The sequence below is a fragment of the Mobula birostris genome, chromosome 9, assembly GCF_030028105.1.
Source record: "Mobula birostris isolate sMobBir1 chromosome 9, sMobBir1.hap1, whole genome shotgun sequence".
NCBI classification, from domain to species: domain Eukaryota; kingdom Metazoa; phylum Chordata; class Chondrichthyes; order Myliobatiformes; family Myliobatidae; genus Mobula; species Mobula birostris.
Genome location: NC_092378.1, coordinates 128146342 through 128166240, shown reverse-complemented (window position 1 = coordinate 128166240; position 19899 = coordinate 128146342). Strand labels below are relative to the sequence as shown.

General features: G+C 41.8%; 1 protein-coding gene across 5 annotated transcripts in view; it reads left to right on the top strand.

Annotated features, from left to right (window-relative positions):
* Nucleotides 1–19899, top strand: part of LOC140203465 (uncharacterized) — a 47380-nt gene that overhangs the window by 1826 nt on the left and 25655 nt on the right. For 2 of the 5 annotated variants that reach the window (XR_011887373.1, XM_072269526.1), the window contains exons 2-3: nucleotides 17377–17628; nucleotides 19520–19660. The exons of 1 other annotated variant lie outside the window; for it this stretch is intronic. Coding sequence is in view for 2 of the 4 variants with exons in the window: in XM_072269526.1 (XP_072125627.1) it covers nucleotides 17392–17628; nucleotides 19520–19660 (378 nt within the window). In the remaining 2 variants the exon portion in view is untranslated. The remainder of the gene's footprint in view (nucleotides 1–17376; nucleotides 17629–19519; nucleotides 19661–19899) is intronic. 2 more of the 5 variants (XR_011887374.1, XM_072269527.1) reach the window with 1 other exon arrangement.

Below are 19899 nucleotides of genomic sequence, written 5' to 3'. Positions count from 1 at the left end.
ATGCCCCTTGCCCCTTGCCCCCTGCCCCCATGACCCTTTTTATGCATTTTGCAAGGGCACTGTTCCTAGTACTGAATCGCTGGTACTGTGTCAAAAGATCACATACTTATGAACCATCAAAAGACCTGAGCACTCAGTCTAGACGGACAGTTTGGTTCAGTACTCAAGAAGGTGCTATGAATTAGTCTTAAAGGCAGAGGCTCATTCTTGCCCCTCAGGTCTCTGCACAAGACCACGTGATACTATTTGAAATAAAATCCAATATTCACCCAAAGATCAACAACTAAAACAAATGTCAATTACCTAGTCATCATCGCCTTACTGTTTGTCAGAATTTATTGTGCACACTTTGGCTGTCTCTTACCTGCTTTACCACAGTAACTGCATTTCTGAATGCTCATTAAGAAGTTCTTTGGGAAAATTCAAAGTTTGAAAGGTGCTATGCAATTGGAAATCTTGATGGCTGAGGTACAATTAAATTGCATGAATTGCAAAAAGAACAGACAATATGACAAACTAGATGCAACATTAATAAGTGTTAAGTTCCGTCCTCCGGTACTCTTGCCTTGCTTGGACAGGGAATTACATGCTATAATAATCAATAGGGGCTTTTGCTCCGAGGGATTCAACCGTGCTGCGTCCATTTGAAGAGGATAGACCAAGCTCTGATCCTCCTCACTGGGGTTAGGCATAGGATTAACACTCCTGTCTGGTAAAATACAGACTTATTGTGGAAACAATAGCAGACAAATGAACCGTTACTGAATGTGATGGCCCGGAATCAAAGGTCCGGATGAACTTCCTGTGTTGAAAACCTAAATAAGGCCACTGCATGAAGAATGATATGCTCAACACCAAGACAAATAACATAATTGATTTTTAGAATATATGGACAACATACAAAACAGAGGAGCTAGCTCAGGACACAAAAGTTTCTGCATCTTGGGTGACAGCAAAAACAGATGGATGGGGTCAGGAAAATTAACAACAGCCTTGGGAGCAACTGCTGAATACCTGATAACATGGTGGACAGCACCACAGGGTGTTTCCATCTTTTGAGGTAAGAAATAGACATTCCCTAAATGAATGGAAGCCCACCAGCAACAGCCTGAGTGAGAAACAGAGCACCATCATCCTGATTCAGAACAATGCTCTTACAAGTGATGATGGTGATGATGAAGCAAAGGAAAATTTCTACCTGGCAAAGTTGGAGGGAGTATCATGCTGCGACCTTAAAATTGTTACTGGATACCAGATACCCATCGCTAAGAAGGATAATTCAAATGACGAGAGTAGTAGAAGGACATTGTAATAGCACCATGAATGTAAATGAAGTATAAAATCTTTCACCCAAACATTATCTAAACATGGTGAAATTCACAATAGACAATAGGTGCAGGAGTAGGCCACTCGGCCCTTTGAGCCAGCACCGCCATTCACTGTGATCATGGCTGATCATCCACAATCAGTATCCAGTTCCTGCCTTATCCCCATAACCATTGATTCCGCTATCTTTAAGAGATCTATCCATCTCTTTCTTGAAAGCATCCAGAGACATGGCCTCCACAACCTTTGGGGCAGAGCATTCCATATATCCACCACTCTCTGGGTGAAAAAGATTTTCCTCAACTCCGTTCTAAATGGCCTACCGCTTATTCTTAAACTGTGGTCTCTGGTTCTGTACTCACCCATCAGCGAGAACGTGCTTCCTGCCTCCAGTGTATCCAATCCCTTAATAATCTTATATGTTTCAATAAGATCCCCTCTCAGCCTTCTAAGTTCCAGAGTATACAAGCCCAGTCGTTCCAATCTTTCAACATATGACCGTCCCGCCATCCCGGGAATTAACCTTGTGAACCTACACTGCACTCCCTCAATAGCAAGAATGTCCTTCCTCAAATTTGGAGACCAAAACTGCACACAGTACTCCAGGTGTGGTCTCACCAGGGCCCTGTACAACTGCAGAAGGACCTCTTTGCTCTTATACTCAATTCCCCTTGTTATGAAGGCCAGCATGCCATTAGTTTCTTCACTTCCTGCTGTGCTTGCATGCTTGCTTTCAGTGACTGATGTACAAGAACACCTAGATCTCATTGTACTTCCCTTTTTCCTAACGACTCCATTTAGATAATAATCTGCCTTCCTGTTCTTACCACCAAAGTGGATAACCTCACATTTATCCACATTAAACTGCATCTGCCATGCATCTGCCCACTCACCCAGCCTGTCCAAGACACCCTGCATTCTCATAACATCCTCTTCACATTTCACACTGCCACCCAGCTTTGTGTCATTGGCAAATTTGCTAATGTTACTTTTAATTCCCTCATCTAAATCATTAATATATATTGTAAACAGCTGCGGTCCCAGCACTGAACCCTGTGGTACCCCACTGCCATTCCGAAAGGGACCCGTTAATCGCTACTCTTTGTTTTCTGTCAGCCAGCCAATTTTCAATCCATGTCAGTTCTCTGCCCCCAATACCATGTGCCCTAATTTTGCCCACTAATCTCCTGTGTGGGACTTTATCAAAGGCTTTCTGAAAGTCCAGGTACACTACATCCACTGGCTCTCCCTTGTCCATTTTCATAGTTACATCCTCAATAAATTCCAGAAGATTAGTCAAGCACGATTTCCCCTTCGTAAGTCCATGCTGACTCGGACTGATCCTGTTACTGCTATCCAGATGTGTCGTAATTTCATCTTTTATAATTGACTCCAGCATTTTTCCCACCACCGACGTCAAGCTAACCGGTCTGTAATTCCCTGTTTTCTCTCTTCCTCCCTTCTTGAAGAGAGGGACAACATTAGCCACCCTCCAATCCACAGGAACTGATCCTGAATCTATAGAATATTGGAAAATGATTACCAATGCGTCCACGATTTCTAAAGCCACCTCCTTAAGTACCCTGGGATGCAGACCATCAGGTCCCGGGGACTTATCAGCCTTCAGACCCAACAGCCTGTCCAACACCATTTCCTGCCTAATGTAAATTTCCTTCAGTTCATCCATTCCCCTAGGTCCTTTTGGCCACTATTATATCTGGGAGATTGTTTGTGTCTTCCCTAGTGAAGACAGATCCAAAGTACCTGTTCAACTCGTCTGCCATTTCCTTGTTCCCCATAATAAATTCACCCGCTTCTGTCTTCAAGGGCCCAATTTTGGTCTTAACTATTTTTTTCCTTTTCACATACCTAAAGAAGCTTTTACTAGCCTCCTTTATATTCTTGGCTAGTTTACCTTCGTACCTCATTTTTTTCTCCACGTATTGCCTTTTTAGTTACCTTCTGTTGCTCTTTAAAAGTTTCCCAATCCTCCGGCTTCCCACTCGCCTTTGCTATGTTATACTTCTTCTCTTTTATTTTTATACTGTCCATTACTTCCCTTGTCAGCCACAGCCTCCCCTTACTCCCCTTAGGATCCTTCTTCCTCTTTGGAACGAACTGATCCTGCACCTTCCGCATTATTCCCAGAAACACTTGCCATTGCTGTTCCACTGTCATCCCTGCTAGGGTATTGTTCCATTGAACTTTGGCCAGCTCCTCCCTTATAGCACCATAGTTCCCTTTCCATAGTTCCAATCTGACATGGTGTTCTGCAGACAGCAGAGCTAAGAACCAGGTTGACCCTATAATACTCACAGGCAAAAATGACGGCTCACTAACACATGTAAAATAGAAGGGAAGCACATATTCCCAGTGCCAGCCACTAATAACTTCTTTTAAAGTGATATATACGCGGGGTGATTGATAAGTTCGTGGCCTAAGGTAGAAGGAGTCAATTTTAGAAAACCTAGCACATTTATTTTTCAGCATAGTCCCCTCCTACATTTACACACTTAGTCCAGCAGTCGTGGAGCATACGGATCCCTTTTTGAAGAAGCCAGTGTCTTGGACCTCCAAAAGTGGTCCACATCAGGGATGATTGATAAGTTCGTGGCCTAAGGTAGAAGGAGATGAGTTATTAACTTCAAGCTTTTTGCGTAATCACTCAAAGAGTTGAACTGAACATGCATGTAACAAGAGGTGTATAACTCATCTCCTTCTACCTTAGGCCACGAACTTAACAATCACACCTGCTGTGGACCACTTTCTGGAGGTCCAAGACACCGACTTCTACAAAGAGGGATCCGTATGCTCCACGACAGCTGGACTAAGTGTGTAAATGTAGGAGAGGACTATGTTGAAAAATAAATGTGCTAGGTTTTCTACAATTGACTCCTTCTACCTTAGGCCACGAACTTATCAATCATCCTCGTACATTATGAACTTAGCAAGATGTAGTAACAATGCATGCATTTACCAAAGAGAAGGAATTGGAGATCAGTGCTGACCATACTGATGTGATAGGGCATTTTGAGATAAAAGGGGAGATAATGTTAGGTCTCTTAATAAGCATTAAGGTGGATGAGTCCCCAGGGCCTGATGAGATATCCCACAGTTTATCGAGAGAGACAAGAGAAGAGATTGCTGGGGCATTGACCAATATCTTCTTTCTTTCCAAATATTTTTATTTTTATTATATTACTGTATTCGAAAATAACACTAGTACATCGAAGTAAGCAACGCTTACAATGTCTCAAGGAAAAAAAGCATTTTTAAAGATTGAAAAATTTTGTTGATAATAAAGAAAACCCTACTAAGCAGAAAAAGTGGGGGGGAAAAAACCCCATTGGGTGTGCAACCCCAGAGCCAAGCATCATACAAAAAACTTCTAAAGATAAACATCAAACTGCCAGCAAGGAAAAAAATACCAAAAATTTACAAGTAGATCGTGAAGGAAATCTATCAATTAGCTCAAATGATAATAACAAGCAAATGAATCCAATCTTTTCTCAAAATCAAATAAAGGTTCAAAGGTTCGACTTCTAATTTTCTCCAAACTAAGACATAGCATCACTTGATTGAGTCATTGTGACAAAGTGGGAGCTGATGTATCCTTCCACTTCAACAAAATGGCCCTCCTAGCTATCAATGTAACAAATGCAATAACATATTGGTCAGACACAGAGATACCACAGTTATTTTGAGGAATTATTCCAAAAAGCACAGTTAATTTGGTAGGTTGTAAATTAATTTTAAGTGCTTTAGAAATTGTCAAAAAAACTGATTTTCAGACCTGTTCCAGTATAGAACAAGACCAAAACATGTGTGTCAGTGTAGCTGTCTCAGTTTTACACCTATCACAACAACTATCAACATTAGGAAATATTTTAGACAGTCTCTCCTTCGTCAAATGGTAACGATGTACAGTTTTAAATTTAATCAGTGAATAACTAGCACAGATTGAAGAAGAGTTAACCAGCTTCAGAATCTGCGTCCAATCCTCCGTCATAAAAGTCAAATTGAGTTCCTTTTCCCAATCTTGCTTAATCTAAAATAAAGGACGCTTATCCCATTGTAATAGTAGATTATAAATTCTTCCAATAGAACCCTTCGTTGAAGGGTTCACACTCATAATAGTATCTAACAGGTCAGCCTCCAATATGTAAGGAAAATTACTTAAATATTTTTGTAAGACATGTCTAACTTGAAGGTATTGTAAAAAGTGTGAGTACGAAAGAGAATATTTATCAACTAATTGTTCAAAAGACATCAATCTATCTTCTTTAAATAAATCCAAAAAAGAATTAATACCTTTATTTTTCCAAAGTAAAAAAAATTGGATCACTCAAAGAAGACTTAAAAAAAGTAATTTCGATAAATTAAACTACTAAATTTAAATTTTTTAAGATTAAAAAAATTGCGGAACTGGAGCCAAATTTGTAAAGAATGCTTAATCACAGGGTATAGGTTTAAATTAGCAACTTTAGCTAATTGTATAGGTAAAACAACTCCCAGTAATGAGGTTAAATAACACTGTTTCACAGCTTTCAATTCCAGGGTTACCCAAAATGGCCGATCATTCTTATCAACCCAATATAACCAAAAGGACATGTATCACATATTAACAGCCCAGTAATACATTCTTAAATTAGGCAAAGCGAGACCTCTATCCTTTTTCAACTTTTGTAAGTGACATTTACTAATTCTGGGTCTTTTATTATTCCAAATAAAAGATAAAATAATAGAATCAATCAGATCAAAAAACTTCTTAGTCAAAAAAAAGGGATATTCTGAAATAAATATAAAAATGTTGGTAAAATCATCATTTTAACTATATGGATACGAACGACAAGTGAAAATGTAAGTGGACTCCATCTACTAAATAAATACTTCATAGAGTCTACCAAAGGAACGAAATTGGCTTTATAAAGATCCTTATATTTTTTAGTGAATATAACATCTAAATATCTAAAAGAATCTGTGACTTTGAAAGGAGTAGTATCATATATAGAGACAGATTCATTTAAAGAAAACAATTCTCTTTTACTAAAATTTATTTAATATCCTGAAAAATCTCCAAATTCAGTGAATAATTTTAGCAAGGCAGGAATAGATTCTTCGGGATTAGATATATAAACCAATAAATCGTCAGTGTAATGAGAAATCTTATGAATGGTCTCATTCACAAAAATCCCATGAATATTTTTAGCTTCACGAACGGCAATAGCAAGGGGTTCTAATATTAAATTAAATAACAAAGGACTTAATAGACAACCTTGTCTTGTCCCCCTTGGAAGCTGAAAAAAAAGGAGACCTACAGTTGTTAGTGACAATAGTAGCAATAGGAGCTTTATATATCATTCTAATCCAATTATTAAAATTAACACCACAGCCAAATTTCTCTAAAACATTAAATAAATATTTCCATTCGACTCAATCGAACGCTTTTTCAGCATCCAAAGAGACGACGCATTGTGGAGTTTTAAAAGAGGACAAACATATAATGTTAAATAGTCTCCGGACATTTGAAAAAGAATAACGACCCTTGATAAAGCCTGTTTGATCTTTAAAAAAAATTTTACCCAAAATATTCTCCAACCGATTGGCCATTATCTTTGACAGAATCTTAGCATCGACATTCAATAATGAAATAGGTCTATATGAGGCACAGTCAGTAGGATCTTTATCCTTTTTAAGAATTAAAGAAATAGAAGCCTCATAGAAAGTAGAGGGTAAATCACCTTTCACAAAAGAATCCTTAAACATTTCCAACATACATGGAGAAAGCAATTTTCCAAATTTTTTATAAAATTCTAAAGGATAGCCATCAAGTCCAGGGGCCTTACCAGATTGCATTGAAAAAATAGCTTTATGAATTTCGGCTTCAGTAATTTGAGCATCAAGAGTTTTTTGATCCTCAACAGAAATTTTAGGAAAAGCAATCTTTCGTAAGAAAGCATTCATTTAAGAAGAATCTACTGGACATTGAGATTTATAAGGTTCAGTATAAAAATCTTGAAATACCTTATTAATTTTTTCATATTCCCAAGCCAGGGTACCATCTTTCCTACGAATTTTCAAAATTTGCCTTTTGGCTCAAGCCATTTTTAATTGAGATGTGAGCAGTTTGTTAATTTTATCTCCAAACATATAAAATTGGCTCTTTAACTTAAGCAAAAAGCCTTCAATGGGATGAGTTAATACTAGGCTATATTGTGATTGAAGTTCCACCCTTTGTTTGAATAAATCAATATTAGAGGAAATTGCATAAATATTATCTAAGTCTTTAATTTGTTTTGAAATCTTATCTAATTCAGCTTTAGTCTGATTTTAGCTGAATAAGAAATGATCTGACCACATAAAAATGCTTTAAATGTATCCCATATAATTAATTTGGACGTACCCCCTATATCATTAAAAAGAAAAAATTCTTTTATCTGGGTTTCAATGAAACTGACAAAGTCAGACTTTGCAATAATGTCTGAGACATGCGCCATGGTGGGCGGGCAAGAACGACATCATCAAATTCAAAAGACAAACTCATAGGCGCATGATCAGATATAGCAATAGCGTCATATTCACAATCTCTAACACTAGGCAAGAAGCAGGGATCAATTATAATACCAATCCTCAAATATTTTTTAATCAACATGTGAAAAGAAAGAATATTCTCTGTTATCGGGGTGCAGATACTGTGGCGACCCACTTTCTAGCACACACGAACCAGCTCACAAAACAGCGCTCGCAGGCAGAGGGCCAGCCCCAAAAAGAACGCCAGGCCAACTTCACCAGCAGGGGGAAAATCCCACGCGCGGAAAGGGTCTGGGAATATGCATTCCCCACAGTAGTCCCACCCAGGGAGGGCGGGAACGGGAAGACTTTAAAGCAGGCCACGAAGTTTGAATAAACCTCTTTCCTCGCAACTCCAACTCACCGACTCCATGTCGTTATTCTAGCGCTGTGTGTAGCACACCGCTACACTTGGTGACCCCGACGGCCCAAACGATATTTGGGCCAGAGATGACCGACGCCGCATCTGTTCACACAGTTTCGTTACAACTGCCAAGCTTTTGGCCGCTGAGACCCCGTCTGTGGTTGGAACAGGTAGAAGCACAATTCCACATTCAGCAGATAACCTCGGAGTCCACTCGCTACTACTGTGTGCTGAGCTCTCTCAACCAAGAGACTGCTGCAAAAGTTGAGGCGTTTATACAGTCGCCCCCGGAGAACGGCAAATACACAGCATTCAAAGCCCTGCTCATAAGGACTTTTGGACTCTCACGGCGCGAACGAGCACGCCGCTTAATGCACGTGGATGGTTTGGGAGACAGGCCGCCGTCGGCATTAATGAATGAAATGCTGGTCCTGGCTGAAGGACACAAACCCTGCCTCATGTTTGAGCAGGCGTTCCTAGAGCAACTGCCCGAGGACATATGCCTGCTGCTGTCCGACACAGATTTCAGCGACCCCCGGGAGGTGGCGGCCCGAGCAGATGTGTTGTGGAATGCCAAGAAGGAGAGAGGGCCGTCCGTCGCACAGATCACCAAGCCGCGTGCCCAATGGCAGACCAGACCAGGCCCGGCAGCAGAGCCCAACGAACAATGGTGCTTCTACCACCAGCGGTGGGGCACAGAGGCCCGCCGCTGTAGACCACCCTGCAAATTCCTGGGAAACGCCAAGGCCTAGCTGCCGCCGATCGCTATGGCGGCTGGCCATCAGCACAGCCTCCTGTACGTCTGGGACAAGCAGTCGGGACGCCGATTTTTGGTCGACACCGGAGTGGAGATCAGCGTTTTACCTCCAACGAGTTACGACACCCGCAACAGAGAACCTGGACCCACCCTGAGGGCCGCAAATGGCAGCACAATACGAACCTACGGCACCCGCACGGTGCGGCTACAGTTCAGCTCCAGCCGGTTCACGTGGGACTTCACACTGGCCGCCGTGGCCCAACCACTCCTGGGGGCGGATTTTCTGCGAGCCCACAGCCTGCTGGTCGACCTGCAAGGGAAGCGATTAGTCCACGCCAAGACTTTTCAAACATTCTCCCTGGGTGAAGCAAAGTTGCCAGCCCCACACCTGGACTCCATCACGCTGTCCAATGATGAATTCACCAGGGTCCTGGCGGATTTCCCATCAGTACTGACACCGCAGTTCACAGCAGCCATGCCCAGACACGGAGTACAGCACCACATCCCCACCCAGGGACCACCCCTCCACGCCCGTGCTCGAAGGCTTCCCCCGGACAAGCTCCAACTGGCGAAGGAGGAGTTCAAGAAGATGGAGGAATTGGGGATCATACGACAGTTCGACAGCCCATGGGCCTCCCCCCTGCACATGGTGCCCAAGGCAACAGGGGGCTGGAGACCATGCGGTGATTACCGCAGACTGAACGAGGCTACAACGCCAGACCGCTACCCTGTGCCGCACATTCAAGACTTCCAGCAAACCTACATGGTGCAAGGATCTTTTCCAAGGTAGACCTCGTCCGGGGATACCATCAAATCCTGGTACATCCAGACGACATCCCCAAAACAGCACTCATCACCCCGTTTGGACTTTTCAATTCCTCCGAATGCCGTTCGGCCTGAAGAATGCCGCACAGACTTTCCAGCGGCTAATGGACGCAACCTGGACTTTGCTTTCATCTATTTGGACGACATCCTCATAGCCAGCAGTAGTCGGCAGGAGCATCTGTCCCACTTCCGCCAGCTCTACTCCCGCCTGAGCGAATTCGGCCTTACAATCAACCCAGCCAAATGCCAGTTCAGACTCGATACCATCGACTTCCTGGGCCACAGGATTACTAAAGACGGGGCAACCCCACTGCCCGCCAAGGTAGACGCGGTCCGCAACTTCCCCCAACCCAACACAATCAAAGGCCTGCAGGAATTTGTGGGTATGGTGAATTTCTACCACCGTTTCCTCCCCTCAGCAGCCCGAACCATGCGCCCCCTGTTCACTCTAATGTAGGGTAAGGGCAAGGACATTACCTGGGATGAAGAGGCCGCAACCGCTTTCATTAAAATCAAAGAAGCCTTGGCAAACACCGCGATGCTAGTGCACCCCAGAACGGACCTTCCTACTGCCCTCACTGTGGACGCTTCCAACACAGCAGTCGGTGGAGTGCTGGAACAACTCATCGAGGGTCGCTGGCAACCCCGGCGTTCTTCAGCAAAAACCTACGACCACCTGAACTCAAATACAGTGCTTTCGACCGGGAGCTATTGGCACTATACCTGGCAATCTGACATTTCAGGTACTTCTTAGAAGGTAGACCCTTCACCGCGTTCACAGACCACAAACCGCTTACCTTTGCATTCATGAAGGTGTCCAACCTCTGGTCGTCCCGCTAGCAGCGACATCTGTCCTACATCTCCGAGTACACGACGGACATCTGGCATGTCTCGGGAAAGGACAACGTCGTGGCGGACACACTATCCAGACCTACCATACAGGCCCTGTCCCAGGGGGTGGACTATGCAGCGCTGGCAGAGGCACAGCAGGCAGACGCTGAGATCTCCAGTTACAGGACTGCAGTCTCCGGTTTGCAGCTCCAAGACCTCCCCGTAGGCCCAGGTGAGAGAACCCTACTATGTGACGTAGCTACCGGCCAACCCCGCCCCGTCGTCCCAGCAGCCTGGCGCCGGCAGGTTTTCGAATCCATTCACAACTTAGCGCACCCCTCCATCAGGACAACCCGTCCGGCTGGTCGCCAACAGATTCATGTGGCATGGGCTTCGTAAACAGGTCAGTGAATGGACCAAAACGTGCATGCAGTGCCAAACGGCCAAGGTGCAGCGGCACACCAAGGCTCCGCTGCAGCAGTTCGAACCCACCCGCCGGAGGTTCGACCACATTCATGTGGATATTGTGGGGTCCCTGCCAGTGTCGCGAGGAGCGCGATACCTCCTAACTATGATAGACCAGTTCACCAGATGGCCAGAGGCAGTCCCGCTCACCGACACCACCTCTGAATCCTGCGCCCGACCACTGATCGCAACCTGGGTAGCCCGCTTCGGGGTACCGGCCCACATTACCTCTGACAGGGGAGCCCAGTTCACCTCCAGCCTGTGGTCGGCTATGGCCAGCCTTTTAGGATCACAGCTACACCACACAACTGCCTACCACCCACAGTCGAATGGACTAGTGGAGCGCTTCCACCGTCACCTGAAGTCGGCTCTCATGGCCCGCCTGGAGGGGCCTAACTGGGTGGACGAGCTTCCCTGGGTCCTGCTCGGAATCCACACGGCGCCCAAAGAGGATCTGCACACCTCGTCGGCCGAGTTGGTGTATGGCGCACCCCTGGTCATCCCAGGAGAGTTCATAACAGCCCCAAGGGAGCAAGAGGAAGAACCCGCAGCAGTCCTGGACAGACTACGTGAGAGGCTCGGTAACCTGGCCCCCATACCCACTTCACAGCACGGACAGAGCCCGACCTGCGTACCCAAAGACCTGCAGAACTGTAAGTTTCTTTTTGTACAACGGGGCGGACACCGGGCACCGCTACAGCGGCCCTACGAGGGGCCGTTTAAGGTGATCAGGAACAACGGGTCCATGTTCGTGCTGGACATTGGGGGCAGAGAGGAGGTTTTCACAGTGGACCGACTCAAACCGGCCCATGTGGACTTGGCGCAACCGGTCCAGGCTCAGGCACCGCGGCGCAGGGGCAAACCTCCCAAACAGAGGCCGATCCAGACTGTGGACATTGAGGGAGGTATCGCCGGTTCTGGCGGGGGGGTTATGTGGCGACCCACTTTCTGGCACACACGAACCGGCTCACAAAACAGCACTCGCAGGTAGAGGGCCGGCCCCAGAAAGGGCGCCAGGCCAACTTCACCAGCAGGGGGAAAATCCCGCGCGCGAAAAGGGTCTGGGAATATGCATTCCCCACAGTAGTCCCACCCAGGGAGGGCGGGAATGGGAAGGCTTTAAAGCAGGCTGCGAAGTTTGAATAAATCTCTTTCATCGCAACTCTAACTCACCGGCTCCGTGTGGTTATTCTAGCGCTGTGTGTAGCACACCGCTACAATACCTCCATAATTCGATCAATGCAAAATCAATCAAAAAGGAGTTAATAAGTGATGTGGAGTGATTTGGAAGTCGCTGATTGGTTGAGCTCTTGTCAATCATAGGATTTAAACAACAGTTAAAATCCCCGCCCATTATCAACATATATTCATTTAAATCAGGCAGTAAAGCAAATACCTTTTTAAAAAAAGAAGGATCATCTGAGTTAGGACCGTACAGATTGACCAAAACAACTTTTCTGTTACAGATCACTCCTTTAACAATTAAAAATCTACCATTAGAATCTGACTCAATATCTTTTTGAATAAATATATTGGATTTAATAAAGATGGACATGCCTTTAGTTTTACTCTGAGAAGTAGAGTGGAAATGCAAACCTCTCCACCATCCAAAAAATCTATTTAGATCTCCCGCCCTGATATGTGTCTCTTGAGCAAAAATTATATCAGGTTGGAATCGGTTAATAATTTTAAAAGTCTTTTCTCGTTTGTTAGGATGATTCCAACCACGTACATTCCAACTTATTACATTAATCCATTAAATACCATACTATAATTTTATTCTACTTTATACATGCACAGAGCACATACCAATACAGGATGATCAAAAATAGCAACGCTGAAGAATACAACCACATAGAAAACACGCATGTGCCGGAACCACACAATAGGAAAAATCTCTTAACTCTAACCCCACCCACTGCCCCGAAAGCCCGAAAAAAAGGCATTATGCCATCCTGTAAGTAATCTAAATGGGTCATTCCTACTGTTTATTTTCTGTTTTCATGAATCATTAATACTAATATATTGCTGAGGATTCCATGAGTCCTAAACTTGTGCGACAGTTTCTTATGTGGCATTAAAACACAAATAATTTTTGGAAATGTATGGTACAATATATTGTGGTTCTCTCTTATCTATGCTACTAATTTATACCTTCAGCATATTTGTGAAATTGATTTGGGCTGGTTTTTATATATTTCTGATGGCAAAGCCATTCAGAAGCAAACAAAGTTCTTGTCATCTTTGATGCAGGAAACATAAGCATTTTCAAGTCAGTTTTTCTTACTCCGTGTGTGGATGGAACTTGCTCTATTCTCCCACCCCGCAGAACAATACAGCAATATGCAATGCAAGGCTCCCAGTCAGGACCTCAGGCACAAATTGCAGCCAATAAGGTTGAGACACCAGTAGTAAGATGTGAAATGTGAAAAGAGTAAAGTGACACCAGGGAGAGGGTCTGAATGATGGCAGAGCTGTGAGCATGTGGACATCAGCAGCAAGAGGTTTGAAAGAACAAGGAGAGGCTAAGGACAGTGCACTAATAGAGGTGGAAATGTAAGGGATCAGACACTGGCAGCAGGAGATTTAAATGACGAAAGAGAGGCACAGCCTCGTACACACTTATGGGGTCAACATGGCAATTCCATGAAGGAGGGAGTTCCAAGACTGCCCGGAGAGGTAGCTGATTGGTGAGGCCAAGCAGATATTTATATCTTTCTTTGGAACTTTATTTCACCACAGTAAATGTAGGGCTTTACATTGCAGCAGATGGTGTTTGCAATGAAATAAGCTTCATAGCATGTTTCGTAGTCCAAATTAAAGCGAGTAACCAGAAAGCTTAATCTTTAATGGCAGAAAAGCTCAGACTATGGCATTAGACATTCCAGAACTATATGGAAAATCAGGAACACCTCTCGTGACGTTGGTGATCAGGTGCACGGGAAATGTATCCAATTCCAGCCAGCTACTGACTTTCAAAATTGCACATCTAGAGCTATGGATGGCTTCACTGTGGAGCACACATAATGCAAAGGACACCATGGATAGCACATTTAGCAAACTAGTCACACTACAAGTAATGGCCATGCAAGTAGAAAAATTATGGGTCACCATCAGGTAAAAAATAGTTAGTATGGGCAGTTGGTACCTGAGTCCCTTGTAGCCATCATCTTCTCAAACAACACACAAAATGCTGGAGGAACTCAGCAGGCCAGGCAGCATCTATGAAAACATGCCTGGTCTGCTGAGTTCCTCCAGCATTTTGTGTGTGTTGCTCAGATTTCCAGCATCTGCAGATTTTCTCTTGTTTGTGATCTTCTCAAACAGATATATTGCATTGGATGCCATTGGAATAGAAGGCTTCTTATGGGTAAACAGCAACAGCCAGGTTTGTGGCATCATGATGGCTCTACTGCACAAAAAGAGAGGGAAACAGCTGGGAAAGACATAGCAATAGGGATTCATCTTAAAGGGGTACAGGTGACGTTTCTGTAGCCACAGGTCAGCTCCCAGGATGTTATATGCTGTAAATACTCCTCATGCTTATCAAGGTTATCTCCCAGGGGCCAGTGGTTGTATATGTCAGTAACAATACATAGACTATAAAAGGGATAAAGTCCTGCAAAATAAGTTTAAAGGACTTAGTAGTTAAATTAGAAAACAGGACCAACAGTACTCACAGATGACAGCGGTGGTCTCAGATTACATCCTGTGCCATGTGCTAATAAATCAAGCACAGAAAGGACCAGAAGAATGCATGGCTAAACAGATGATTTAATAGCGAGAAATTGAAATTCATGGTTTGGTGGAACCAGAAAACATTGGTGGGGTTTGTATGTAGTGATGATGTAGGGGGTGATATTAAATAAGAAATTAGAAACAGCCAGTAGAGGAACAACTGGGTGACTTCAAGCTACATGTAGATTGGGTAAAACAAATATTGATAATTTGTTGCAGAGGAACTCCTGCTATGATTCTGTGATGGCTTTTTGAATCATAAGCAATCTTGTGTAGCAGTCTCCTTTAAGAAAGAATGATGATAGCCTAATAGAATTTTTCATTAAGATAGACAATGAGAGAGCTGATTCTGAGAACAGGATACTTAATCTAAATTTTAAAAATATGAAAATTTGAGGTATAAGTTGGTTATGATAGATCAGAAATATTGCTAAAAGAATTGATGGTAGATAGGCAATGACAACATTGAAAGAGTGCATGAATGAACTGCAATTGTTCATGCCTGACTGGCATAAAAAATAAAGGAGGAAATGTGGCTCGACTATGTCATACTATGGAAATTAGAGATGGTAGTAGAGGAGAAAAAGGTGAGTAAAATGTTAGTGCAAACAAATATGAGTCTCTTATAGTCAAAATTAGGGGAATTCATAATGGAGAACAAAAAAATGACAGATCAATTAAATACACACTTTGGTTCTAACTCACAGAAGAGCATACATAACCTCCCTGAAATTTTGGGGAACAGGGTCTTTTGAGAAGAAGGAACAGAACAATCTAAGCATTAGTAGAGACATTGAAGATTATAGACAGGGTTCGGAGTACTTAATAAAGTGCCCTAGAAGTAGTGGATGCATTAATGGCCATTTTCCAACATCCCTTAGACTTTGGAATATTTCCAACAGATAATAGTAGAGAATAGCAAATATATCTCCACTATTTGAATGTGACTAATGGAAATTACAAGGATCTATGTTATTCATTGTGTAAATATTCTAGATGAAGAAATTAAATGTAATTCTCCAAGCCTGCAGATGACATAAAGCTGGATGAGAGTATGAGTTATGAAGAGGATCCAGAGAAGCTCCAAAGTGATTTGTATAGTTTGAGGAAGTGGACAAAAACATGGCTGATGCAGTACAAGGTGATAATACAGTATGAGTTTATCCACTTTGGTAGCAGAAACAGATAACAGATTATTAATGGTGATAAATCAGGAAAGAACATATGCAGTGAGACCTTGGTGTTCTTGCACATATTAGCTGAAAGTAAGCATGCTGATTAAGAAGCCAAATGGTGTGTGGCCTTCATAATGACAGAATTAAAGTGCCAGAATAGGGTTTGTAAAATTACGTAGGACCTTAGTGAGGCCACTCCTGAAGTACTGTGTACAGTTTTGGTCTCTCATCCAAGGAATGGTGTACTGTTCTGGAGGGTGTGTACCTGAGATTCATGAAGCCAATCTATGGGGTGAAAGGGCTCATGGACCAATTAGATTTATATACAATATAACTGAGAAGGATTAGGGGGATTTTATAGATACCTACATATTTCTTACAGGCTGTCGGGAGCAAATTATGGCCTCTTATTATATTTGAGGTATTCCTTTGCCATGTTCTTAATAGTAGAATCTAATGCCTTTTTGCAAATCTTTGGTTTGTTGTGACTAATGTGTCACAGAATTATTCAGTTAGTTTGCTGCTTATTTATCACATTGATGTTTTCTTTATTTGTACAAATCTGTTTTAAATTTAAACCAGCTTGATTCAAAATATTCATTTTATTGCAATATGGAAAGGTCTATATTGTAACATCTTGGTCCTTTGATCTTTAGTTCAAATCTAATCTGAACTGATATCAATGAAGTCAGATAGAAAATGTGATTCAATGTCAATTGCAGAAAACAAGAAAAAAGATGGGATTCAGAGTGGAAACTATGTGACTGAAAGAAAAAGTTTTAAATAACTTTACCATTTATTTAAGTCTGCAGCAAGTGTTTATACTTGAGTCTCCACACTTATAAAACTCAGTATTTTAGTGCCAGTTACTAAAATGATCATACCTTTCATGGTATGTTTAATAGATATTTAGCATGTAAGTACTAAAATTCATGTCCTTGCATATTTCTGAATGCTGAATCTCTCAATACAACATAAATTAGCATTTTCTAGGCAGCACATAATAAATCAGAGATCAACTTTCTCAATTCTGGCTTTAACAGTTCTTGCTTACATAAGCTACCATTGTCAACAGTGATGATAACAGGAAAGTAAGATATTTAATAAGTTTTTAATTTCGTTTCTTGGAGTAACTTGAATGGGTATTTTGATAGACATAGACAAGTTGGGCCACAGGGCCTGTTTCCATGCAGTATAACTCTATGCTATTACATTTGTGTTACTCAAAAGGCTTTTTAAAAAAGATGTTGGTTGGGAAATATTAATCACACGTTGGAAATATATAATAGAAATATGCCTGATTTAAAATTAAGTTTCCTTTTCAGTGTTAATTCTACGACATGAAAAATCAAGGATGTGCTGAAATCTTGGTTGGCTTTGGCAAGGGCTGCAGCACTGACACCATTCTCACTGATCAAGGCAAAGATATCACTGTTCTCAGAAATCAGCCTTACAGGACAAATGTTGCAAAGAAGTTAGGGTGTAGGATCCCTCTTGGTGCCAGACCAATGCATAAAAGTACACTGATACTGGAAGGGCCAGAGGCTGCTATAGATTATACAAGCTCTTATAACCAAGTAAGTAGATTTTTAAAGAATATACAAAATAAATGTTACTTGCATTTAAGTCTTAAAAATGTACTGGCTAATTTAACTAATTTCTTTCTTGCTTTTAACCATATTTTCTTTTCAATTCAATCCCTCTTTTGTTCTTGTCACCACGCACTAAATCCTGCAGCTTTTTGTCAGTTTTCTGTCCACGTGCCAGAATTACAGGCAGAGCTTTTAATGAACGGCTTTGTTCAACCTATACTTGCAATGCTGATTATTTTGTTTGACCTAATAAAATTAAGATTTGTTTAAAAGAAGTATACCATAGTTGTCAGAAACAACAAGCAAACCTGCACCCACACTCACTGTATAAGTTGCTCTTCCAGTATAAATTCAGATCACTACTGCTCTTGATTTCTGCATGACATGACATGCACACCTGGCAATGTCTAATTGCTTAAGTCAAATATCTAGACACAAAAACATCATTTAAACCATTGGATGTAATGATTTCTTCAGATATTCCAATTATTTACTTTCTCATGGTTAACCTGCACATCATTTTGTCAGGATTCTACAAAGCCATAGAGTTAACGATGACAGAGTCTTAGAATCACAGGAAAGTACAGCACAGAAACAGGCCTTCAGCCTGTGCTGAACCATTTAAACTGCCATGCCCATCAATTTGCACCAGGACCATAGTCCACCATATCCCTACCATCCATGTACCTATCCAAACTTCTCTTAAATTTTGAAATCAAGCTCATATGCCCCACTTGTGCTGGCAGGTCATTCCACACTCTCGTGAGTGAAGAAGTTTCTCCTCATGTTCCCCTTAAACTTTTCACCTTTCACTCTTAACCCATGACCTCTGGTTGTAGTTCCACACAACCTCAGTGGAGAAAGCCTGCTTACCCCTCATAATTTTGTATATCCATATCAAATCTCTGTGCAATCTTCTACATTCAAAGGAATAAAGTCCTAACATTTTTAATCTCAGAACTCAGAATCCTAATTGCTTTCTCTATGTCAGTGAAGAAGAAAGGATACAATTTATGGCAATCAACTTTGCTGAACTGCCCTGACTGACCTAGATTTAGGGATTAATTTCTCAGATAACCTTTGCAGTATTTTAACTTTTTATCCAATATTATCCTGCTAAACCTACAATGAGCAATAGAGACACTTCCAAAAAACCATTGCAGTTCCAGTGTATGTGTGCTAGAAACAATAAAACTATGCTGGAGTAACTAGTTATTTGCACAAAATTGTGAGCATTATAAACTGAATTACCAAAAGAATTGACATGTTAGGAAGCCATTGGTGGGTGTGTGGAGTTAGAAGGTTACATGATGAAACTTAAACTCTCCATTAAGGGGTAATTTGTGATCTGCAACTTAAAATTATGCACGGTCACTTCTTTGAAATGTGCCACGGTCTTCATTTTTATTAATTCTATTGTGCCCCCACTCTTTATCAAGGTACTCCTTTGTTTGAGATAAAATCTAACCTTTGAGGTTATAGCTAATGATGTGGCTGTGTTTTCTGCAACTCCAGGTTAACATCTACGAAATGACTTAAAAGAATAGGCGTCCCTTCACCTACCAATATTGAAAATTAAGATCAATAATGAAGCTTGTGTCATGGAAACACAAGGCCTCTGCAGAGATACACTGATATTCCTAAACCTTGATCATGACAAATGGAGTGACCTTTATCTTTATACATTTCAATTCTGCCAGTAGAATTTCTGTAATATTACTTCAGTGACCCAGACTAATATTGTGCTGTGCTCTCTTTAGTCTCCATTAGCACTTTCTCCAAAACTCTTAAAAACAGGATGTTTCCAAACAGAAACTGGTCTTAAGTTTGGAGTAACATTTTGGATTTCACATAACTATTTTATTTCTTCCTGTAGTGTTTCACTAATCAGAAAATTCAACCTATTATCAAACATACCGGTTACCCTGATGAAATAAAACATCTGGGTATGAATATAGAAGGGAAAGGATACTCAACTACTCAGAAAGAAGCATTCTGTTTAAAAGAATTTATGCCTGTAAGTGCTGGAATTTGATAAGTGGCAGCCCTGTTCTATTTTTGGTTTCACTATTTAAGACCACGTGTTCTTTCAGTTCGATATTTACTTGTTAACTTGTGTTTCACATTATTTTTGATGTGTTGAGAAAGTTGTTGGATTTTAAGTATTTACTTTAGTAGATAGAGCCATGTTAGTGCTGTTCATTTGGATGCATTATCAGGACCGCCACACTGGTAGAAAACGTCAACAAGAGGAAC